At 39.6% G+C, this 25544-nt stretch overlaps 1 protein-coding gene across 1 annotated transcript in view; it reads right to left on the reverse strand.

Annotated features, from left to right (window-relative positions):
- Positions 1–8170: 8170 nt before the first annotated feature.
- tnmd (tenomodulin) overlaps positions 8171–25544 on the reverse strand; it is an 81521-nt gene continuing 64147 nt past the window's right edge. Inside the window, exons 5-7 of the mRNA XM_015012747.2 lie at positions 19267–19426; positions 16607–16701; positions 8171–9693 (exon numbers count right to left, since the gene is read on the reverse strand). Of these exons, the coding sequence (XP_014868233.1) occupies positions 9484–9693; positions 16607–16701; positions 19267–19426 (465 nt within the window). The 3' untranslated portion in view covers positions 8171–9483. The remainder of the gene's footprint in view (positions 9694–16606; positions 16702–19266; positions 19427–25544) is intronic.

Raw genomic sequence — 25544 nt, forward strand, 5'->3', positions numbered from 1 at the left:
CATTATTTGCTGCTGTTTTATTTTCTGCAAGAGAATGTCACTGAAACAGGATGTAACTTTAATAAAAACTATATTTTATATTTATATACAAAACTAGCTGCATTTCCAACAAATGCATAATTGCACAATTTGACATATTGAAAATAAATTTGCTTAATGAAAATGTTCGCATAAAAAAAACTTGTAATTTTCATGTTTTGGCTTTTCGGTCTTATCAATAGTTTTATTTTTATTTTTTTTAAATAGCGAAATATTGACATTTTGTGAAAATTTGCAATAGAAATGCAGCTACTGTCGTATATGACGATCTGAAAAAAATGGAGCTCCTCTTCCTCTCAGCGCTAACCAGAAACAACCAATCAGAGGCAAGAGCCGGATCTTAGCATTATCAATCAAAATCTCATGTGGGCAGCAGCTAGTACAGCATGTTGTGAATGCTAAAGCTAGTTAACATGACGGCAGATAAACGGTTTTCTCGAGGAGAAACGAGGGTAAGTTGTTTCTCCCCCATTAGTTCATTTAGAGGTGATTACGTGGGTTTGACAGCGAAAAGACTGGGTTCCTGGCTCTGATTGGCTGGTTTTGAACGGGAGCGGCGTATTTCCTAAGACAGCAACAGTAGTAGCTCAGTTTTCACACGTCTCATAACAAAGTGTAACAACACGGTGACATTTTCAATAATATGTAACAAACAAACAAAAACCCGCTGTTTATAAAAGTTACTGCAGCTTTAACCTCGGATACAACAAATAGCGGTTAGCTAGTCCATCGGTTTCCACTGTCGACATAATGAAACCGTTTCTGCCGTGAAAACTCAGTGGTGCTGTCGGGCCGCTGCAGCTTCGGGGGACATTTGATCGCATGGCATTTAAAAGAGAAAGTAAAAGCTGCTGTAGGAAACTGGATTGGAGCCATTAGCAGTCCGGAGACTGATTGGACTGTACTTAAGAGCACTGCTGCTTCTCCAGTTGCTGTGGGTGGTTGAATACATTAGCATGTGACATGCCCGCAGCTGAAGACAGCCGCGTCTGTCAGCACAGCTTGCATAGTGAAATGAGAGGGAGTGTGTGTGTGTGCGCTAAGTCTCTGTTTGGTGAAAGAAAAGGTTACACGGATTCTTTTGCAGCATGTTAATGTGTTTATGTGTGTGAAAGTGTCCATGGCTGTTTTGGCTTTCTCGTCTCAGGTTCTGACCTGCCTGGGTCTATTGTGGCTGATTTCCCTTTAAGAGGTTTAGTCTAAGAATAGACAAATAATACAAATGGAACACACACATTTGAAACATGATTTTTTTTCCTCAAAATGTCTTTATGTTAAACTCGATTAAATGCTCACAGTAGGCTCAGAGCCAATTTCCATTAACCATAACATTGCGAAAACTGAAATTACAAAAATAAATTCACTTAATGGAAACGATCCAATTTCGAAAAAAAAATCACGTCAGTATGAGTCACGTGACCAACTGGCGAAAACAACGAAGAAGAGGACAAGAAGTAGCGGAAGGATGTTTGTTTGTTTTCGGACAATGTGCTGCTTACTCCATCACAGCTCTCACAGCATCACACCGTTTATAAAAAATAATTCAAACGTGTTGAATCCACAGCTCCTAAATGTGGTTCTAATCCCGGTACCTCTGATTTATTTGAACGTCACCCGGTCGCATTCATGGAACATGAACGTCATTGATACTCGACAAACGTCACTATTATGCGTCCTGATACGCGCAAACGGGGAGAAAAACAACTATAGCGGATTTTGCTGAGGATTCAGTTGTTAATGTGCTGGCTGTGGTTGGATAACAACTTTAAAATCATAAGCTGTGCTCCACCATTAGCATCCATGTTTACTTCCGCAAACAGTGAGCGCTTCTTTTTCCTTTTCTTCTTCTTTTTTATGGCTGTTGGCAAAACACATTACTGCGCCCTCTACTGCGCATGCGGGACACTTATATTTGTTCACACTGGAGATCCCATATATTTGGAAATGTGAACTACCGGGTCAAAAAAATTCAGATTTCACAAAAAAGTCGGAGTTGAGCATTAAAGCCTGCAGTGAACGCAGCCATATTGTCATGAGATGGTGACAATTTTAACAAATATGTAAAAAGAAAAAAAAATACTGCAGATTTACTCATTTGATTTATATGATTTCAATTTGTGCAATCTTATTGTTAATGGAAACTTGACACATTTCAGCAACAAAATGCTTTACATCGTAAAAACACAAAGCATACAAAGCAATAGTACTCTCACAGTCAACAACTGAAGCATTATATTTGGTTTCTAGTGTAACCTGCTCACCATTAGATATGATCATAGAGAGTTTTGAGTTTAGTCAGTTTCAATAAAACCCTCTTTAGTCCAGCAAACATCTTCCTAAGTATTTCCACAGACGAGGCATTGATTTGGCTCATTGTCTCATTCCCCCCTTTTGTTCTGGAGGATTACTGCAACAATGAAAGGCAACCAGCAGCCGCTGTGTCTGTGAGTCAGAGACCCTGAAGATGGAGCAGGAGAGCCGGGTCCTGGAAGAGGAGGACTATTTCTGTGTCGCCTGCAGCCACTGACACAGCGCGAGTGTTTACTGCTGTGCCATGCTGCCTCTCACAGTGGGAGCGGCTGAAGGATGACGACTGACATTATTGTGCCTCCAGCCTGAAGCAGGAACGGCACACGGAGAGCTTATTTAACCATCAGGTCACCAGACTGACTGCGGAGAAAGGCTCTCTGAGTTAACTTGGTTTAGGTTATTCAGAGGAATTTAGGCTTGTCTCAAAGAAACGAGGAAAAATTTAATTTAAAGGTAGTAAAAATAGGAAGACAGAGCAGTAAAAATAGAGAAATACATCCTTCTTTTTTTTATATATCTTAGAGCAGTTTAACTTCCCGTCCACAAGATGGCAGTAGTGATACACGTGTCGGATCGGAGAGAGCCGTTCCTTCAGGTCACTAATCTAAATACAGATACTCCTCATACATTCGGGTTTTCACTAGCAACTCGCACATCCAAACAAACGAGGGATTATTTGAAATGAAAATAAGCAGCTGGAAGTGAAGTCTTTCCTGCATTTCTGATAAATAACAAAAAGCGTTAGTTCAGTGGAAAGCTTCAGTGAAAGTGTCCAATCCTCTGGCCAGGTACAGAGAAGAGGGAGGGGAGGGATCCTTTGAACTGTGATAACCTGGTAAATGCTTGGTATTTGTGTTTATCCTGCTGAGCAGTCACTCTTTTCCCCTCCCTCATCAAAACAGCGATAAACAAGTGCTGCAGGGGGTGTTCCTATACGAAATGCATGAGGAAAACAGAGCAGGACTTTATTAGAAATGACACGTTCTTTAATTTTCATCTGTGAGGGAGGAGTTCGCTGTCACAGAGCGCGCCTCAAGTCTGATGCTGACAGTGTTCAGGCACTTTGTACGGCGCCAGAATGCAAACCAACTTCCATTTTGAGATATAAAAATGCTTCAGTGAAAACAAGATGTTTGAATTTCAGACAGATTCTTTTTTTTCAGAAATGAGTTTAAAGTGTTTGTTCTTGTTATGTGGAAAAGCTTGTTGCATGTCAGTTCAGCCACCTCAGATTTTGTATCTTGTTGACTTTTTTTATTTATTTATAGTGGATGATGCTTAATGAGCCATTGGAGAATTATTTATCAAGTTGCAGCAGCTTTTACAGAAACTGGGTCAGATTCCAAATTTCTTCCTGAATTATTGAGCAACTCTAAGGGTAAAAACTACTAGACGCAAATGTTTCTCCATCAGCTTTTACCTTGGAGGGATCTCTTCTGAAAAATTAGTAGAAAACAAAAACGTGTGGATCAGGGCAGTTAAAAGTTGGTTGAACTGAGGCAGTGTAATTTAGATGTGTGTGAATTTCACAAAAAATCATCCAAATGGAGTGAATGTACCAAAAATCACAGTTCTGAGGCACACAGATGTGTGCAACGGCGCATTATGGCAATTGTAGATTAAAAAGGAGAATATTTCTCTTCAAAACTCAGAAATTTTAAGATTGATTCTAGAAAATGTCAAAGCAAGAACATTTCTGAGCTCCAAAATCTAAAATTTGCTTGAAAAAAAACTCAGCAATCAAAAAATTAGACTTTTGAAACTCAGAAATGTTGCAAAATTTCTGAGATTAATCTAAAAATTTCAAAATTTCTTGGCAGAAATTGATTTTTCTTCTAACTTGGACATTTCTGAGTTACAAAAGTAAAATATTTTCAACTTTTCAAACTCTGAAATGTCCAAATCTCTTCCAGAAAATTTCTGAGATCTCAAAATGTCTTGAGCTTTTCTATCAATTTTTTGACTTTTCAAACTCGGACAGCTCCAAGGTTTTTTTCTAGAAAATGTCTGAAATTAATCTCAAAATTTCAGAATTATTTTCTAGAAAATATTTGCTTTTCAAACTTTGACATTTCCAAGCTTCTGAGATGAATCTAAAAGTTCTGAGTTTTTTAATCACATTTTAGACTTTTGGAGCTCAGAAATGTTGTTTCTGAGATTAAGCTGAAAATGTCTGATTTTTTTTCGGCCTTTCAAACTCAGGATTTTCCCGTTTTTATGTAGAAAACTTCTGAGATCTAAAATGTTTTTTGACTTAAATTTACTCCTCATCTGTTTTCCTACGGCGGCCCTGACGCGCCGTCCCAGTCCACGGTAAAGGATCCTTCTCCTTACGCTCCATCAGCAGCTGAATCTTTTTAATCGTCTGTAAAGTTTGGCCTTGGTGGTCGGCTGCGGGTTCTGGACCAGCCTCTCCGGTTGGGGGAACCGTCCCAATCGGACCCGCTCTCATCTTCACAGAAAGAGTTTGAAAAACCGTCGCTGCCTGATCGACAACCAACAGAAACCTATAAAAATAACATTTAGTTGCACTTTTCCCCGTCAATGTGAGTAAATAAAGTATCTTTGATGTGATAAACGGGGAAAAGAGTGAGGAACGTATTCTCTTAACTCTGATTTTATCAACTTTTCAGAAACGCCTCGGGGGCTTTGCAGTTCACTTGTCAGCGTTTTGAAATATGTTTGCAATTACTGAATTTGTTAACCCACAGCAGCATTTTTTTTACTTGACACGTTGCTCTGGGCTATTGACATTATTGATTTAAAAATAACAATCTGGTTACCATCTGAACTATGAGCATACTCACAAATCATTTGCATACATTTACATGATGTTTGCGATAACTTTCTCCTCCACCAAAAGCAACGTCACTGCCAATTATTTCTGATTTCATTGACATTATTATCATATCAAACCCACGTGAGTCAACAGGCATATTTACATCGTAGGCGAGAGGGATGCTTTTATATCCTCGTAAAATGATGAATTATTAGTCATCAGATGCACAGAAGTTGTAAAAAAAGAGACAAAGAAGTGCATATATATCTGTTTTATCTCACCAAGCTAATGAGGAAAGGGATTAATGGAGAGGAGAGACGGATTTGACTCTTCTATGGATCCAAACCCAGACTATCAATTCTCACACAAACACCCCTGGGTATCAAGAGTCTTTCAAGGAAATTATAACATTTCACACAATACAACCAGTGAGATTATTCATACAATGAAATTTTAATTGGAAAACAGCACAGAGAAGACTTCAAACAGCAAATCGTCACAACTCGACTTTTCATTTCCACTGTTCCCCTCTTGTAGCTTTGATTCTCCCGGGCGTTCGCGCACCTTGTTATTGTGATGACAGAACATCAATTACAAATGCATATCTCTCCTGCTTATCTGTTATTTACAGATGAGGGTTTTTCAAGCTCAGCACGGCGACATGCATTGTTACAGATTAGAACCGTCTCAGCAAAGCAGGAAACACGAGCACTATTTTAAGCATTTTATGTTTTTTTTGCAGACTGCAGCAGTGGAAACAAAGGAGGACAGATCAGTAAGTACAACACAAAGACAGCAGAGACTCCTGCGACTTTAATTACACAAGCAAAGTTTAGCTTGACGCCAAAACAAAACAAAAAAAAGTCACTTTGCAACATAAAGTCGTCATTGTTTGGTTTCTTTTGCCATTTTAAACATCTTGCAACTTTTCCCTGATATCAGTTTTAGAAATAAGTGTAATTTTTACACCAAAAATGCCTTTCAATGTTTTTTCTTCACCATTTTTTGTTGTTGCGTGTCTTGTTTTTGGAGCATGCTTCTCTTCCTGTTGATTCTTTCACACTTTCTTGTTTTGCCCTTGGAGGGCTGTCGTCGGTTTTGCAAAAAACTTTTATCTGCAGGTTATGTAAGCGGGGAAAGAGACAGAGATATAAGCCGAAAACTTTACTGGGAATACCTCTGCAATCTCATGCAACCTTATAAAACATCACTGTCATGAGTTCGGCTTCTAAATGTTTTAGTAGAAACTCTGAGAGAGGTGATCATTTCTTCTTTTTTATTCAGAAAGCAACGTTAAGATGTACCAGACTGGAGAAATTCAATATATGAAAATGAATGCATGTTATTGGATAAAAAATACAGGAATTCTTTTCAGATATGCAATAAATCAAAATCAAAACTGTTTAAGCTTTACAGTTTTATTTCTGGATTGCGCTGCTGATTTTTTTTGAAAATGAAAATACGTGAACGACGTGCCTCTGAAGTAAAGCAGCGTTGAGTTCAGTGTTCGGATGAAGAGTGGCCTTTCACAGCTTCTGAATGGAGCAGAAAACCATAACTCTGATTTTAGACATGCTTTAAAAGAAGCTCATCTTCATTCTTTTTAGTGTAGATTCACAGTTTTTACATCAGCAGCAGTTGATGCTGCAATGTAAATGCAATAATAATAAACAGTAAATGTTCCTTTTCATAGGATTCACAGCTAAATTAGTGGAACGTAACATTTTCACTTCTGGAAAACACTGTTGTTAAGTTTGTAATTTTGTCATTGTGCGTCACCAGGCTAAACTCTCACTGCAGAGAGATTTCCTGTCAGGATTTTAGTTGTGCAACAAAAGACGATGAATCGCTTTTGGGAGTTATCTGAGCGAACTAAAAGTCAGCGGATTGTTGCATCCAGTGAATGTCGTTACTTTGTTTATTTGTTAAAAATAGCAGAAACATAGCATAACATTGGTGCAGTAAGAGGACATTGCTTAGATGAGAAAACTGTGAGAAAAATAACAGTCTCTTGTGAAAATGTAGATAATTAACACAAATATATAAATAAAATTATGTTCCACAGATAGCTATGAACCTTTTAAGTTTGTTTTAAATTGCTAAAATTAGCTCTTAAATAAGGGTAAAATAATTTTTAAATAGCAATACAGACATTACCGATATAGAAAACAGTGGCAAAACCAAATATTTGCTTCTTGTGAAATAAAGTCAGCTAATGCTAATGTAGCATTGTATGAAAAGATTCAGCTGGTGTTTTAAGCTGCTGACATTTGCGGTTAGCAGTTTACAACTATGGGCTACTGGGCTTACAGCTGGGCTACAACTATGTTAGCATAGTAACAGCATAGTGGACAAAGATAAAACAGCAACAAAACAAAAAACTATAACTAGAAACAGTTTTTAGTTAAAGTGTAATCAGCTAATGCAAATATAGCATTGATAACATCAGCTAAAACTCAGGCATCCACCCAGCTAGCCAGGTAGTTCGCTAGCTAGCTACTTCACTAGCTTATTCGCTAGCTAGCTACTTCACTAGCTTATTCGTTAGGTAGCTACTTCACTAGCTTATTTGCTAGCTAGTTACTTCACCAGCTTATTCGCGAGTGAAGAAGCTAGCTAGGTAGAAACTAACTATTTACCTAGCTAGCTGTTCTAGCTGGCTAGGTAAATGGATGAGTGACTAAGTAAGCTAGGACGCTAGCTAGCTAGGTCTGTTTGGAAATTTTCTGTCAGTAAAACAAAATTTACAATTATTTTATGCAAAAACAGTTTGTTTCTTTTGCATTAGCTTTGAGGACTTATTAGAAATAAAAAGATGATGTTTTTATGTGCAGCATTGTAAAATCTGAAATTTCCTCCTCCTCATATTAGAAAGTGAGAAGCTGAGAACCAAAACAGATTCATCACAAAATTTGTAAAATTTGCTTTATATATTATTGATTTGCATAAATTCTTAGTTTTTTTTTTAAATTAAAATTTCCCCCAAAATGTTGCTTGATAAATGTTCTACCATTTTAGACATGCAGAATAAATAATAACCACTTTGACCTTTAGGAGTCATTTATTCGTCAGTAAAAACAACAACAGAGAACATGGTGGCATAAAAAACACTTTTTTTCAAAAGGAAGATTTTCAATTGAATTCTGGAACAAAGTTGGAGTCAAATTTAAAAATATAAAGAGTGTCCAAGCGAAGCAAACAAACCCGACCAACACTTTCGACATGGTTACCATAGTTTTTAATCAAGTTTTTAAAAAAGCACCTGAATTACAAAAACATTAAACAGATTTAACTTTCAATGACTAAAATGAATAAATTGTGAACAACTGTAATTCTGAGTGTGTGTAGTTTATATTATGAATCTGCATCCTTACAACTTTAGCTAACAATAACAAATAAGAAGGTAAAAGCTCAGGAAATACATCGACTGGCACAAAATCAGCAGCCGCAGAATCACTCACAGTAATAAAGCATCAAGATTTATTTAGTTTTCACGGCAACACAACACCTGTTCACTAAATGTAAGGAAACTGTTAGTGAGTACGGCTCAAAAAATCCAAGCTACTCATTTACATGATACAACCTGAAAGTGTCTGATTATGACATGCTGTGGTGGATATAAGAGTTTGGTTAAATCTTTATTATAGCAACAATCAGAAAAGTTTGCATGTGTATTTAAAGGGGCAGTATCACATAAAATCAACCTTTTTTAAGCCTCACATCATGTTATAATGTTATTCCTTCATCAAAAACAGATTCATCTCCATGGCAACCATTCAGCTGTACAAAACGCCTGGTTGGACCTAGCCCCGCCTTCGAGGCGCAGCTCCTTCTCAGAGCTGCAGTTTCCAAGCTTCTGCCCCACAGAGCAGCTCCTTCAGACTAGCCAGCAGCAATTAGCAAACATCTGGTGAAACTGCACATCTGCTGAGGTTGTTAAAGGAGCAATGCTGGTAAAAACGTTGTTAAAGGGTTCTTAAAGAGACAGAGGCCCAACTTCAAGGTGTTAAATCAGGAAGTAACATTTCTTTTAAGTGATATTTGAATACAACATTTTTATAATGACCTACAGTAACATTTTTACTGCATTATGCTGTTTTATGCCTGGAAAACACATAATACTGCCCCTTTAAAGCACTGTACATGTGCAAACAGATTTAATAGAACATAAAGTAAAAGTGAAAGCTTTTAAAAAAAAAAAAAAAAGAAGGACCTACATTGATTTCATTCGCTAGTATACAACATGAGGCAGTTAATGATGCCTTTGAGAATATAATCAATGAATACGAAATGCTCTTTTTCCACAAATGAGGTCTGGAATATTTCTCAGATCCAGAAACAGCTAACATTCAGCTTCAGATCCTCCCCAGCATGCGAGCGACCCACCAGTCACACGGCATCACGACCTGGCAGATGACCCGGCCTCCTTGGTAGTAGTACGGCCACGGGTTGAAGCCGCCCAGGGGCTCGAAGTAGCGGCGGCAGAAGCGGTAGCCGCGGCGGCAGTACTGGCAGCAGTAGCCGCGCTCGTCCAGACGGTTATCCAGCTCGATACCGACCTCCCTCTGCAGAGGACACAGCAGGGCCACCATCACACACATGACAAACGCCAGTCCTCCAGAGGCAAGGGCAGGAGGAAGAGGAGGAGGAGGAGTGACTGATGGGAATTGATGAGGTGGCTTTTGGTTCTAGGTCAGGAAAATGTACGCAAAAGCCAAACAAGAGTCAAAAGATCGGAGCTAATGTGTGTGAAAATGCAGAGTTGTGTCGCGTCTGACGGCCGAGACGAAGAGATCAGGAGAGCCCAGGTTTGAGAGAAGCTTCAGTACGATAATGCCTTTGACCTTTTCTATTATAACTGAGGCAAAGCGACTGGCAGCGGCACAGCGAAGCCACCCTTCATAACCTCCCAACCAGCGCTGTTTCCTGTCAAAGGGACTCTTAGTTGCTAGTTACTAACATAATTGCACTATTTATTTCATCTTTGACCTCTTAACTCCCTCGGATGGAGCGCAGACGGCTCTAAAATGGCCGCCCCTCCTCCAGCAGAGCATTCAAATTAGAGATCCTCACTTCTCGCTGCCCTCCCCGTGACCTTGACTTTAAGTGCATGGCACATTCCTAAAGCAATTAGCAGAGTAATGATCGCCTAAGAAGGATTCTTTCATTTGCTCTTGCTGGCTGCCTCTGAATTTATAGAGGGGCCAAATGAAACCCAAACGAAAGGTAAATTGGGTAGAATTAATGGCCCTTGGATTTTTCCATTGTGCTGCTTGGTTCATGCCCCCATTGACTCTTTGGGCTGAGTGCCATGCCTCCGATCAGGATCCTCCGGATGGGGGTTCGGAGAAGTGCCACTTAACTGGCAACATGCGGGTCGAGGTAGCAAAATGCCCTCGGTATTCATTTGACCACATTTCAATCTCTTTTAGTAAATGAATCCTCAGAGACAATCCGGCGCTGGTTAATCTCCTCGGATCCGGAGATTTGGCCTCAACCCGGACACACGCAATGACTCAGCTACACGCAACCATGCAGAACAAAAAACATCCAGAAATGTGTGGGAAACGCTTAACCCTGAGGGAAACGGACCCGTCCACCTCAGAAATAAAGGAATTTCTCCACTCCACTCTGCAAGTCACACAGCAGTAAATCCCTCTTTGTTTTTGTTTATGTCTCCGCTTGCTACAGCGCCTTGCAATTGTTTTTATTTCCCAGTTTTTGTCACATTACAACCCTGAAGGTCAATACTTTGTATTGGGATTTTAAGTGGTAGATCAGCACAAAGTGGGGCATAATTGTGAAGTGGTGGAGTGAAAACACTCCAGCAGCGATCGAAATATTAGAAACAGCTTCGTTAGCAGACCAGTGTGTCCTGGTTTCTGGTTTTCATGAGGCGTTTTGCTAAAACCAAACAGTTTGTGTTGAAATAAAAAAGTTTAACATGAAAAAAACATTCAAATGGCTCAATCAAATCAGCTTGAAAGCTGAAACGTGGTATGTTATGAACCAGATAAAAATGCTCCGCTCCCGGTCAAAAACAACCAGTCAGAGCCAGGAGGCGGGTCTTAGCGCTGTCAATCAATCTGGTGTACGCTGCTCAATGTGCGAATAGTGGAAAAACAATACATCGTTACAGGAAAACTGTTTAACTAGCATTAGCATTCATGGCAGCCTATGTTGTACCAGTTGAAGCTTAAGAGCAAGTGAGAGTGATTGACAGCGCTAAGACCCGCCTCCTGGCTCTGATTGGTTGTTTCTGACTGAGTGGATCAGAGAAACTGATCATTTTAGGTGGTCTCTCAATGTTTTCCAGAGCTGTATAATACCGGTAAATATCGATTATCGGCCATAGCAGTAGTATTAAAACATCAACATATATTCATGTCGTTGCATCCCTAAAAACTCATAATACGGGAAAAAATACAAGTTTTCCAAATTATGTTTTATATTGAGGGAAAGATGTTTTGTTCCACTGGCAGATTACTTCAGCTTTAACTAGTACTTTTTGTCCAATGTTAAAGAATTAAGCTGCTATTTCTTGCTGAAAGTTACTTTAAGTTAATTTTGTCTTATGTCTGATGTATTTGCACCAGAAACTAAACCAAAAGTACTTTAAGATTTTGTGTTTTTACAGCGTAAAAACATTTCCTTCACTCCGTTTTGATGGTCTGCCACATAAAATCCCACTAATACGTATTGATGCTTTAAAAAGTGGAGACGCTGTGAGCAGTTCTGTGAATCTCTGCAGCTCCTGCTAAAAGCCGGAGCAGTGAGGAAGTCTGTCATGCGTCTGATTGGAGCGCTGATAAGGCGAGCCGCGCTGCGCACACTCGCCAGACATATTTAAAACACACAGAAACAGATAAACATCGAGCATAGCTGCGTTTGATTTATGACTATGACAGGCTCAGGTAGGCTTTTAATGATTTATTGTTCCAGTCGGGTTTCAGGTCATCAGCTTCCAGGCAACAATCTGTTATGGAAACAACACGAAGGCTGTCAATGGACCGACGATAATCTTATCTGCTGCTCGCAGCCCGAACTGGGATGTAACCAAGTCTGGCGCTCTGGCTCAGAAGAAATGAAGGAAATATTTTATTCAAATGACGTTTATCAACACAAACAGCCAATGGGCAGCATTGTAGCTTAAAGAGAATTAATCAGAGCTATCCTTTAAAACGCAGCCTCCATATTAATCGCCTTCGCTCTCAGTTGCCGACTCTCGTGGGAAGCTGAGGTGATAAGAATAGTTCACCTTGGGAAATCTGAGACAGTCACTCACAAACAAGCCGCATTAATGAAGAGTAAAAGCCATTACCCCCTCGCTGCCTCTGATTTCATCACACCCGTCCTCACACACACACACACACGCGCCTCCATGCATAATATGAGACACTGGATGTGAATGAGTCGGCAGTGTAGAAAACTGTGTCAGTCATTCAATAAGATGTAACGAATCAAAGCATGACTCCTCTAATCTCCACACTTGTTGGTATTACACACCCTGATCGCCGCTCTTCATGAAGCACATCCCTGGTTGTGTTATTAAATCTCATCACATTCATTCTGTGATCAAAACGGCAGCGATAACGCTTCGTTCCCTGCCCTGCGTTTCTTTCACTTCAGGCAGGAGGGAAGGAGCAACATTTGAAACGTGTTGCTGTGAGACCTGGCCTCAGATTTCCATCTCTGTGTGTTACAGTGAGGAGGGATGACAGTGAAAACCGATGTACTGTAATTCAATAGCGCAGTCATGTTTTTCTGTACACTGGGAGTGATAAGGAGCTTTAGGTTCAGAGAAGATTTCTTTGCTGTCTTTACATTCCTGCAGCTTTTTACCTCTGGTATGCATTGCACTGAAACCTTACGAAAGCACTTATGTCTCCATATTTTGATACATTTCCCACAAAAACATCAGTTTGTTAGGTTTTTATTTGATAGACACAAAGTAGAGCATGAATGTGAAGTGGAAAGATCCACAGTTTTCAAACATTTTTATAAATAAAAATCAGGTGCAACTCATTAGTAATTAATATTATTTGCTAATATTTGTTTTTTACTCCATAAATCAGCCACTGCAGACGTGTGACCAGCCAGGTAACACCAAAACATCACTGCATACCTTTGGAAGCCTGCAATGCTACAAATACACAGCAACTGTCTTTACATATTAAAGGTGACCTATTATGCTTTCTTTAACAGAGTAGGATGTGGGACTTACAAAAAATTATGTTCACTACATTTTTTGCACAAAATCATTCTCAGATAATGAGATTTTATTCTGCTCAGTCCTGCATATCTTCTCCCAGAATGAGCTGTTTCAGGGCTCTGTCACTTTAAATCCAAATGAGCTGCTGTTGGCCACGCCCTCCATTAAAACGTTTACACTCACTCGTAAAAATAGCTGCAAGTAGATGTGCATTCAAATGTACGTCTTTGAAAAGCAGAAGTGGAGCCTGCTGCACAACCAACCAGAAAGCAGCAAGTGGTTTCTGAGTGGTAAGTTATCAATAAAACACATGCCTTTTCTAGCACCCACTGTAAAGCACATGTAGCAGTAAAACCAGCTGACCAAACATGCTGGAGCTCCACTTGGGTTGCTAGGCAACAGCGCATTGACTTAACATTCTGGAGGTTTTTGAAACGGCTCATTTTTGTCTTAAAAAGATTAATTTACTGCCAAAAAACAGGTGTGTGTTTTTTTTAAGTGCTTTGGCTGTTTTTAGAAGCAGGAGAAACCAAAATGGAAGTAGAAAAATGTGAAAAAAGTCAATTTTTCATAATAGGGCTCCTTTAAAACATCCGGTTACTTCATATCAAAAGCTCTATTTTGCTATTTGGGTCAAGCACAGCGGTGCCATCTCTCCACAGGCCTGTCAGGGGAGGCAGTTATTTAGTCTGAGATGTTCAGGGCCAGCTTGGAGGCAACCTGCGCTCCAACAGGGCAGCCGTGGCAAAGTTCAGCAGCATATATCTGTCAGGCTCAGCCACAAGGACTCAGCCGATTATCCCGCTTTGTGAGCGCGCGCTGCGGGCCGGAGTGGCACCGGATCCCAGGTCTGTGAAATGCAGATGAGCTGAGCGAATGTTTTTTATGTGTGTCAGAAGAAAGGAACCAGTGTGTGTGTGTGTGTGTGTGTGTGCGTGTGCACATCTACATGAGCGCAGGAGGAAGAATAATAACAAATAAAAATAAATGCGGCTCACACATGTGGCATCCCACCGACATGAGCTAAAGCTCAGACTCCCAATTACAGACTGCTGCCTGCCCTCCGCTCGGCCACAAAGGCCTTTGTTATCAGCAGACCCACAAACAGCGACTGGAATGGATTGCAATGGTGCGCGTTGCTCGGCTGATAGCGGCAGAACATTTCAAAAGGAGCGCAGAGTTTTTCATCCCCTGGTCTGTTTTAATTGCACGGACAGTCGGGGAGAAGACAGAAGCCGAGGTGTTTCTGGGACGGGTCTGATAAATGTCAACACTGCGGGACGACGTCTCGCTTCTACGTTTCTCATCGCTGTGAGGAGGAGAGCGAGTCTGACTCATTATCCTTGAAGTTACCTGAAGTGGCAACTGAAGCGCTGAGCACAAAGCTGTATAGCCTGTGTGTCACCTGCATCTTAAATCACGGTGCTTGAAGTCCTTGAAAATACTGGAATTTCAATAAGGTGTTTTCAAGGTCTGCTAAGTCCTTGATTTCGGTATGGACTCCTTGCAGTGTGACGACATGCACGTAAGATCCCGCCCCCATCTTCCTGCTGGAGGGCTAAAAGCTAAAAGCTGCTAGCTAACGATGACTAGCATTGCTTTTAGCTGTTAAGCTATCAATATAATGTGCTAAATCTTAAATGTACACCTGATATATAAAAGAAAAAAGTGATGCAGTGCTTTGCTACTAATTGTCAACAATACAACATCTAGATAACAAGGTCAGGAAAAAGCTTTAACTAAAAATTGTGAGGGAGAGGCAAGGGGTTATGCTAGCTTGACTTTGATAAACGTAACCTGGAGATGTGCTGCAGAATCTGGTGAGTTTTGGTTCAGTTAAAAAATGTAAAAAAATCCAGGAATTTAAATTAGCTAATAAACCACCGCTGTGTTAGCTTAGCTAATAACAACAGTAGCTAATCTACCACAGCGATCACTTATCAATAAACTCAAAATAAACATGAAGCCTAAAAATATAAAACTGTAATGGACTGAATGTTCTGATCTGTTTGTGGGAAATGTTTGAGTGTTGAATCCTGACACAAAGTGTCGTCGTCAGTTGCTATGGCAACGGGTCTGGTGTAGCGTAGCCGACAGAGAGCGAGAAAAAAGTGGTTTTGAGTTGTTTTTTCTACGTTATTCTTCCCTTTGCTGTGGCGCACTGCACTAAATTAATACTACCTGCATTTCCAGGTTTCATTTAATTTCCTGAGTGGCAGCGCAGACATGGATAGTTTGTAAAAGAGTAGAATTGTCTTTATTCATTGTTTCTGTTGTTGTTTTAAATGTCTTCCAGTGTTAAATGTTCAATAGAATTTAAAGTTTATTGATCTTTGAGAAAACGTGTTCGTGCATTATGGTGCCATTTCTTGAAAATGATCTCAAAACAACAATATTATCGTTCATCACAATAACTTCTAGGGCAATTTATCGCCCAGCAAAATTTGCCTAATTTGATTAAAATCTTAAATATAATGTACAGCTGAAACCAGACATTTTCATACACCGAATAAGACGTGTTTTTCTCTCTCTGAGGTTAAATCAGAGTGTAAGAGAGATCTTTCAAACATAAAGTTTTGTTTTATTTTAGTTTACAAGACTATTACTAAAGTTAATAAATTATATTGTGAACTGAAACTGTTTTTTTGTTTTGTTTGTTTTTATCCCCAAAGTTTCTGGAGTTTCAAAACTTACCTTGAAAAGTGCTTGAAAAGTGCTTGAATTTCCTTGAGGGAAAAGCGTGTGAACTGCAGTTTGTAATTTACGGCGCGGCGTGATTGTCCCTCAGAGCCGGCGATAATTAATCACGCTGCATTGAGAGGTCTGGATGCAAAACCCCAACACTTGGCCTCTGCATGCGTTTTATGTGCTTTTATAATTAAAGCGTTATTAATAAGTGCAACTTATCTGTGCAGCAGCGAGTGACCTTGGGAGTGCTGCTTTGTGCAGAGATGTCCGCTGACTGAGGAGGGGGAGCCAAAGCTCCAACGGGCTGCAAGGCACAAGTTGCTGCCTTTGAAAGGCTGGATATTCCTCTCAATTAATGGAGAGACATTAAGGGAGTCTTCAATGAACTAGCCTTGCTTAAACAGATATATAGAGCAATTGCTGTGCCCTCTGGTGCACAAAGTCAGTTTTAACATCAATTAGTGAGCAATTTATATGCAGAAAGAGTGGAGGCAGAGCGGCCTGATTGAAGCAGCTCACTGTATCTCGTGGTGTGGTCTCTGGCAGAGAGGAAGAGGAAGAGCTGGGCCTCCACTTACGTAATCGTTCACTGGAGCGTGGTCCAGGACGTCCCGGGCGAAACGCTGACCTGTGACCTCTGCGTCGGGCGTGTCCACATCCTGAGCCTCGCCGTCTGCAGGAGGGAAGGAGACAAGCACCATGAGTTTCTGCTGTTTGAAAAGGAAATGAGGAAGATTAAAATTTCACCCTGTTCTCCCTGTGGCTTTTTGTAATTAACAAGTGAAATGTGCTCAGATTCAACCCAGACTCTTTTTTTTTCCTTGTTCGGTTAAACAATGCTGTTCTTGTTGTACTAACATGAATTTTAATTTGTGAAACATCACGTTTTACAGCATGTTGGAAGGAATCCCAGTCTCACCATAACCAGACAGAAACACGCTGGAGCTGGCCGGGCGCGCTGGTTTTACACTGCAAAAACACAAAATCTTACCAAGCATTTTAGTTTATCGGCCAAATACCTGACAAAACTAACTTATATACAGGAGCTTGTGTTAAAGTTAATAATTCCTTAATATCGATGAAAAATACGAGTTGCATTGGCAGTTGTTTGTTTTTTCAACTGAATTAGGACTATTTTGCACTGCTGAATCCAAAAATAAAAAATCAGGTTGGGGTTTTATTCTAATTTGATTAAGAGAAATCAGATCTTCTGACTGAATTGATTACATTTTTGTGACATTATCAGTTCTCATCCAAAAACGGTTTTAGGAGAAAAAAATTGTTTTCTAACAGAGTGTATCAGTTAAATATTACCAACCCGGATTTATGTGAATAATAAACACTGATAAGGGTAAATTAAACATTACGTCTTCATCTCTCATTGATCCAGATTGTCAGGAAACCGATCCAGATATGGGAACAAGTCGTGCATTTTGGTGCTCATGTTGCTCCGTAGTTCAGAAATCTGACCTGACTGAGTAAAACCAACGTGATTTTTGGATTCAGCTCATCAAAATGACCCTGAAACAGTTGAAAACCCCCAGAAACATTTAGGCTGTTGACCGGTGTAATTTAACTTACAGCAATAATCTACCAGTGAACTAGAACTTTTTCATCAACATTAAGGAATTATTAACTCAAAATAATCTCCTGTATGATGCCGAAAATTTACTTTGTACAAGTGTACAAAGACACTTGCAGTGGAAACTGGACCAAAAGTACTTGATAAGATTTAGCATTTCTGCAGTGCAGTTTAAATAAAAATAAAACAATCTGTGCATTTTGTTACATTAAAACATAAAACTTTATTACTTCATTAGGATAGAGCAGAATTGTGAAGCTAGATGGTTTTAAAGATTTAAAAGTGTGTTTGTATTCAGACGCTTTTTCTCTAAATAAAAAAAATCAAGTGCATTTTGATGAGTATTTTTTTAATACTCATCAGTATGGATGAGTATTAAAAAAAACAAAATTTTTCCCAATTCTATTGATATTAAAGCCAGAATTGTCTTTCTTCCAATGGCTTAAATGCTTTTCCACTGCTGCTTGATAAAAGCATAAATGCATCTCTTTTGAAAGCCACACTGCCAAACATGGTGGTGGCAGCATCATGCTGTGGTAAAGATGTTCAGTCTGCAACATAACATCGTAATAAATAAAATACACTGAAGTCTGAGGTTTTAATGCTCCAAATTTAAATAAGCTAAAGTGAAAACGTTTTAAAGAGACTGCCGTGTCTCAGGCTGAAAACAATGAAAATAAAATTTTCTTGGTAAAATATTTAATCTGTTTTCAAGAGTCAGATAAATATTCACATCAGCTCTGAAGTTAATGCACCAAACCTGTTGGTAAACACGCTGCTTCACACTCCCTGCAGCCCTAAATTAGAAAGACTCAAAGACAAATGTCTCATCATCAGGTGAATATTCATGTCTTTTAAATCATTATTTATTTTCTGAGTGTTTATCAAAACAGAAATCTGCACAGCGGTTAAAGTCTCTGTTTTGTGGAGCTGCTGGTGAAGCCGCGTCTATCTGCTGCTTCATGCTGACTGCAGAATCTAAATGTTTTTAGATATTAAATCAACTGCAGGAGCTGAAACTCTGCCAGTTCATCTCTGCAAAGATCTAGATTAATGTTTTCACATTGTTTCTTTAATGAGGTAAACCAGTAATCCCGCCCGTCACTGGCTGAGCAAACAAACTTTCACTAAACGCCAAAAAACCTAAATGTTAACTTATGATTCCAGCTTTTAGTTTTATGTCAATATCCCAAATCTATGTTTTGAATTTCACAGGTTGATCTCGTATTAAATGTTATGTTCCTAATGGTATGTTGAGTGTGTAACTATTTTTGTAATAAATGTTTTATTTTTAAGATGTGGACCCCAGGAAACACAGCCATTGTTACGGTAAATAAATAAACACATAATCTTATTTTTTACGTTTTCCCAGTGTTCAACAGGAAGCAGTGTGTTTGAGGTGTTGCTTTAAAATTCCTGCACAGAAGCGCCTCCATTTGACTCAAATTTCAAGTCCAGTGGTGTTTTTCCTCTGATTTCTCCCTCCACCACAGTCCTTCAGTCTCTACACTCTCCTGCATGAGCAGCTTGAACAAGCTGCTCATGCAGTTGGTAAATCATGCCTCCTCCACGGACCTCCGCATGGCCTGTGGGGAAGCCCTGCAGCTACAGTCTTAATAGTCTGCGTTTAGAGGCAGATATGCCCCCTGCTCTCACCAGTCATGGGGGAGGGATGGATCCAGTGGATGGGCATCTGCTGGCAAATCTCCCAGATCTTGGAGTCGAGCAGGAAGTCTGGGTTAACGACGGGCTCCTCGGCAGGAACCCACACTCGGGAGTCCTCCACCTGCACTTCCACGGCCTCGGCCTCGTCGACCTGCCGGACGACAGCGCACACAACACTTGCGGCTGCACGTTTGTTACACAAACACATTAAAAAGCATGTCGGCTCCTGCTAAAAACACCTCGCTGTCCTGCATTTGCACTCTTCTCCCTGGAGCTGTTCCAGCCTTGTAGCTCCATCTATCACCTCTGTGTCTTCAGAGAGGAGAGCAACCTCCTGACTCCTGACACCCGCTGCCCTGCCTCGGCTCTCACCCGCCTCTCGAGCCCCTGGCATGCTCCTTTCTAATATACATCATTGAAATTCACAGACGCCCATGATTTGACTTTTAAATGACTTTAGAAGTGGTCTTCATTACTCTGAGAGTGGTTGCAATGTCGCGAAATGTGACAGACACAATAAAGTCTTGCATTCTCCCTCCACCCTTCGTACTTTACTTGGCACCCAACGCCATCAGACGGCTTAATTTGTTGATACTGTAGTTCATGAGCTGTAAAGTAAACTATTATTGCTTAATGATAGGGACTGCATGTCAGTGTTGTCTAATAGAGACATATGACGGGGATTTGGTAATGCTCTCCCCTAACAGTGCAGATATTTATTTTCTTCATGTATATGTAAATACACACGCAAACAAACCCTTCTCTTCCCTTTCCCTTGCTAATTAGCCGCCCAGAACAGAGAAACAGTTCACTTGACAAATGTTTTTACAAGGTGATTTTCTTCCAGTCTGCAGCTTAATTGCACATTAGTTAAGCTTGATGATGTAGAATCCTGGGGCAATAGCAGGAGTGGGAATCATTTATAGCGGGTCCTGCCCCCCTCCCTCATCTCAGCCCCTGTCACTCTCACTTGAGTTACAATTTCACCCCATTTGCTGCTTTTTGTGTATCAGTAGTGGCAACTGCCCCCAGAAAGCTCAGTTTAAAGGAGGCGCATTTCACAAGATTCACATTTTGCCTGTTTTTGTACTTCCATTTGGGTTTCTACTGCTTCTAAAAACAGAACAAGCACTTAAAAAAACTATGTTTTTTTAAGTGTCTGGAAAAAGACCAGTTTCTAAAACCTTCTGAATGTAACATCACAAATCAGCAGGCACTGCCCAGCCCGTTACCTAGCAACCCCAGGGAATTCCAGCCCGTTACCTAGCAACCCCAGAGAATTCCAGCCCGTTACCTAGCAACCCAAGCTGAGTTCTAGTTCTGAGTTCAAGTGTTTCGCTTGTGACTTGTCAAAGGACGATTCATACCACCAGCTAATTTGAGCATTTGCTAGTAGAAATACTTCAAGAGAAGGTATTTTTTTAAATTTCTTTTTACATTTTGTATGTTATTGTAATTATAAAAAATAGCGCATGATTTCAAGAGAATAAAAAGAAATAAAGATAAAAATGCTTAAAACACATTTTGCTGGACCGCTACTGAAAAAAAAAAGAAAAAAAATCATGTATTTGTATGTGCCGGTGAACAACAATCAAATGTAATAAATTAGTGTTTCACATCAACACGTTGAATAGCCGACAGTGAGCTAACACTTTTAGTTAATGTCATAAAAAATGCGATTTTTATAAAAATAAAGGGTACTTTTGACGATGATGAGTTCACCAGAGGGCATATTGACAGTCCCATGGGTCCAATACACAATTATAATTTATGGATTAAATAAAGGCAATTATTATTCTTGAAACATTGCTTTGGCCTCTCACAATGAGTATTTTAATTAACGTAAATAAATATGCTACACTTTATTGAGGTACATTTTAAACATAACCCAGAAGTATTTCTTCAGTGCGTACCTAAACGAGCCAATGGTACGCTTCGTCGTTCAGTGACATGACTTAGCTTGTGAACAAGTTGGGGGACGTATTATTTGGATTTAAAGAGACAGGAGGCCCTAAAGGAGCTCATTCTTAAAGGAGCTCAGAATAGGCAGAACTGATTTAAGAATGATTTTGAGCAGGTTTTGTATAGGCCATTGACCCATCCTAACCTGTTCAGGGAAGCATAATAAATCACCTTTAAGCCAATTCTGCTATGTCAGAGGTCATGTTGGGTGCAGGATTTATTCACCCTTTTCTTACACACTTTCCTTCACTTTTAATCACCAACAGTAATGATAACTGGGAGGACTGGCGTGTGCCGCAGGGTGATGGTGGTACAACAGCAGAGGTGGTGCTCCGGCGCTGTGCTGCAGAAATTAAAATCAAACACAAACAGCACTCTTTAATTGGACCTCTTAACCACTGGAGCCAAGTGAGTCTTCACTGGGAAGTAAATGGAGGTCAGGACACGGGGCTCACAACAAGACTTTGACTTCACAGTTGAGAAACGACTCCAATAACTTGGAGGAGAGAGAGAGAGAGAGAGAGCACCCGGGGGGAAGTGGTAAAGGTCAGTATTTTAGCATGGGGCATGGATTTCTAAATGCCAGTTGACAAGCACAAAGACAACATGATTACACACTGCCAGTTTGTACACACTTCTGAAAGGCTTTTCCATTTTCTATTGACAAATGATATATTATTAAGACACAAGCAACTTTTTATCATGTATTGGACCTTGGAAATGATGGTAATTTGTTTTGCAGCAGCCTGCTCCTGGAGCATGTATGACTTTCGCCTACAGTGCACAACTTAATTATATACCAGTTGTGCTGTAGTTAACAAATTTACCCTCTCCTGCCACCGTGTCCCAAGGGGGGAAAAGCCTGTCGACATGACACATTGTTTAAGCGCCGCTGTTTGCCAGAGATCAACAAAGATTTTCTCACCATACCCAAGAGCTTTCACATGCCAAACGCAGCACAGCGGAGGTTTTTTATCTGGTTAACCGGTGAGTGAATTTCCCAGACAAATTCGACCAGGAAAGTGATACATGTGAAACATCTGATTGCTCTTTTTCATTGTCTGATCCACACACTGTAAAACATTTGAGCCCCATTTAGTTGTGTCTACTGTCTTCTACTGTGTGAGACAAATACATTTAGCCAGTTGAGTTTGTGAAAGATTAACTTGTGTAAGTTGTGTTAACATTTTACAATGTTTGTCAAGAGTTGAATAAACTTGAGTTTTTAGCTTAACACCTTAAAAAAACTGAAAGAAGTCAAAGACAGGAGTGGGAACTATTTCCCAGAATGCTTAGCGGCATGTGAGATTGAAGTGCGTTACGTTGATCTGACTCTTGTGTTTTATTAGGGCAAATGTTTATTGTAATATCCTGTTCACAATAAATGTTTCTGAGCTGAACTCATAGTTTTGTTTAATAAAATTAATTGTCAGATCAGAAAATTTGTTCATGTAGTTAGAAAAAAGGATTTAAATTATTCTAAATTATTATTTTAACTTCATATTGTGAGTGAAACTAATAGAGAAATCTGAGGGCAGTTTTTTCTGCTGGAAACCATTTTGCAACGGTGTTGTTTCCATTAAATAAGGAATAAAATAAAAATCACACCTAAATAAAGCTGGTGATGCAATAAGGCATCAAATATCAGCAGCGATGGATGTATACTGTTAGATAAAATATATTCATAATATAAATTTATTTTCAGAATTTCAATTTGTGAGATTTTATGGTCAATGAAGACACAGCTAATGTTACACAAGCATAAAAATTGGATTCAGAATATAAAACAAGGTTTTTAAAGACTGTTTTATTAACAAGACACTGGATTTTAATACTAACCAAAAAGTTTTAAGGTGATTGAATATGAATGTTGGTTAAAATAAATTAAAATTACATTTACACCTTTTCATGGACTTCAACAAAACAGCAGTTCAAAGTGCCTTATACCTTAAAAACATAAAACAGTAGCCAATTATAAAGCAGCAATAATTATATTTTGTCAAATACCATCAGCAAAATCATTAAGCAAATATATTTATTAAGCTTCCAGTTATTATGAATTAAAGGCAACTTTGACTTTTCATATTTTATAAAGTGTAGTCGCTTGGTTGCAACTTCAAATTCATTTGGTGAAGTAAGTATCTCTGTGATTAGTGTTAGTGGTAACCTCTCTGCCCATTTTATTTGGACTCCAAAGTGGGAAAACTAAAAACAAAAAACCAGCCAGGGTCAGAGAAAAGTCTGGAGAAAAATTATTTTGCGTCTCAGTTGAAGCCCACCTTAAGCCTGCCTCTCTTTTTCTAACCACTAGGGCTGTTGTAAACGAATATTTTAGTAATCGAGTAATCTATCGATTATTCTTACGATTAATCGAGTAATCGGATAAAAAAAATTATAAAATGAAATATTGGTAAAACTGGCATAATACCAATGTTACTATCAGATATCAATATCAGTCCAATTTTTCATATTTGAGCATCCCTAACAGTTGCTTTTTGTAGTATAGAAAACTAACCTGTAACAATAATAGCTCACTTTCTAAGTTAACCAGAAGAAAAGTTATAGAAAAATCTGAAATTATATTGAATTTAATAACAAAGAGGCAGGCTCACAAATATGCTTATAAAAAATGTCTACAATCCAGCTTTTAGTTTATGTATTCATCTTCAGTGAGTTTAATAGATTAATTAAACTCACCTTGCCACCTAACCTGTCACGCTTTGGGTTTGAAAATACGGGAAATGCCGCCTGGAGTGGGAGGGGAGGGCGAATGAACGAACGTAAGATGGGGTGGAGGGGAGGAAATAGACCAGCGGACTGACGAACCGTTAGACCGGGGGACGAACACGGGGGGAAGCAATACAGGATATTTACGACACCTTCACTGGTCACACTCAGAAACTCATCTACCAGCCATGTACGATGCGCTCCGCCACCCGTTTCTTCAGACCGGGATATGAAATTTATTGTGCGGTTCGTCGGTAAAGCTACATTTACACGGTAAGCATCAGCTACTCAGCCGCCCGCCCTGTTCAGGCTATCCGCTCACCTCAGCGCTCTTCCCGCCGTTCGCTTTCAACCAGCAGCCCCGGAGGAGAAATGCTGCCGTACTCCAGGCATTCCCCCAGTCATTTTAAGGATGCTTATTGGTTCCCCAAAAACGATAAAAAGTCGGGCATTATCATCAATCAATAAAATCCCCACGGGCCAATCTTGAAGATTAGACTTTATGCCGCTGAGATTTAGCTTTTGTCAACAACTCAGAGGCGGAAGTGAGAGCTCCGCGCAACGCAAATGAAGTCCCGGCCGGAACACGGTGCGCTAACTAATAAAACATAAATTAACGAAGCTTCGAGGCAGGTAAATTTTCCTCGAGGAATTTTAGTAATCGAGGTACTCGAATCATTCGAGGAATCGTTTCAGCCCTACTAACCACTTCACTTTTTTAGCCTGTTTCTGAGCTGCAGCTTCAGAAACAGATTGCAGTGGTTTTAAACGTACCGTGTTCAGTGTGAGACAAATTACGCTGGTTTTTGAAAATCAGGCATTTTATCTACTGGTTGTAATCTAGAGAAAAAAGCCATAAGTTTGAGACTCTTTTTTCTAACTGTGTGCAGCAAACCTCGTTTAAATGAGCCTGATGCAGAGAGAAGCCATATTCTTGGCAGCAAAGCATAAGGTACCAGTCTGTGTTTAAGAGGGTTGTAGCTCACATTGACAAAATCTTTTGTCTGTTATTGTTTTCCGAGACAAAAGCTACAGGATCTTTGAGTGCAGAGATCCCCAAACGGCAGATCATGATCTCAATCTGGAGCCAAGTGATTAGTAATAACAGCTAATCTCCACAGATTTACTAGACTTCATAATAATTCAGCGGGAGCCGGTGGGTTTTGTGTTTCTGGAGTCAGACGGTGGAGAAGAAGAGACCTGGAGAACCAGTGTGGGTTACAGAAGAAACGCTGCCTGGCTGCCTCCAAGCAGAAGACCCCAGAGGTGACAGGAATGTTTTTTTAGGCTGGGCAGATGCACAGATGCTCTTTTCTCCTTTAGAGAGTTAAAAACCTTTGCTTGATATTTTCATAGTTTGCAAAGAGGATAAAATTTTGTATTGGGTAGTGTTAATATAAAGTTAAACACAAATTACTTGAGGAATAATTACACCCTGCACCTGCAGACAGAAAAAGTAGGCTTTAATGCTTTCTATGGTGAAAGCATTAAAGCTTTCACCATAAAGCTTAAATGCTTTATGGTAAAGTATTTACCATAGAAATACTAGTAAATACTTTGTTGATGACTATTATAAATGG

Source organism: Poecilia mexicana, unplaced genomic scaffold, assembly GCF_051168715.1.
Source record: "Poecilia mexicana isolate PSO_F unplaced genomic scaffold, ASM5116871v1 scaffold_10, whole genome shotgun sequence".
NCBI lineage: Eukaryota > Metazoa > Chordata > Actinopteri > Cyprinodontiformes > Poeciliidae > Poecilia > Poecilia mexicana.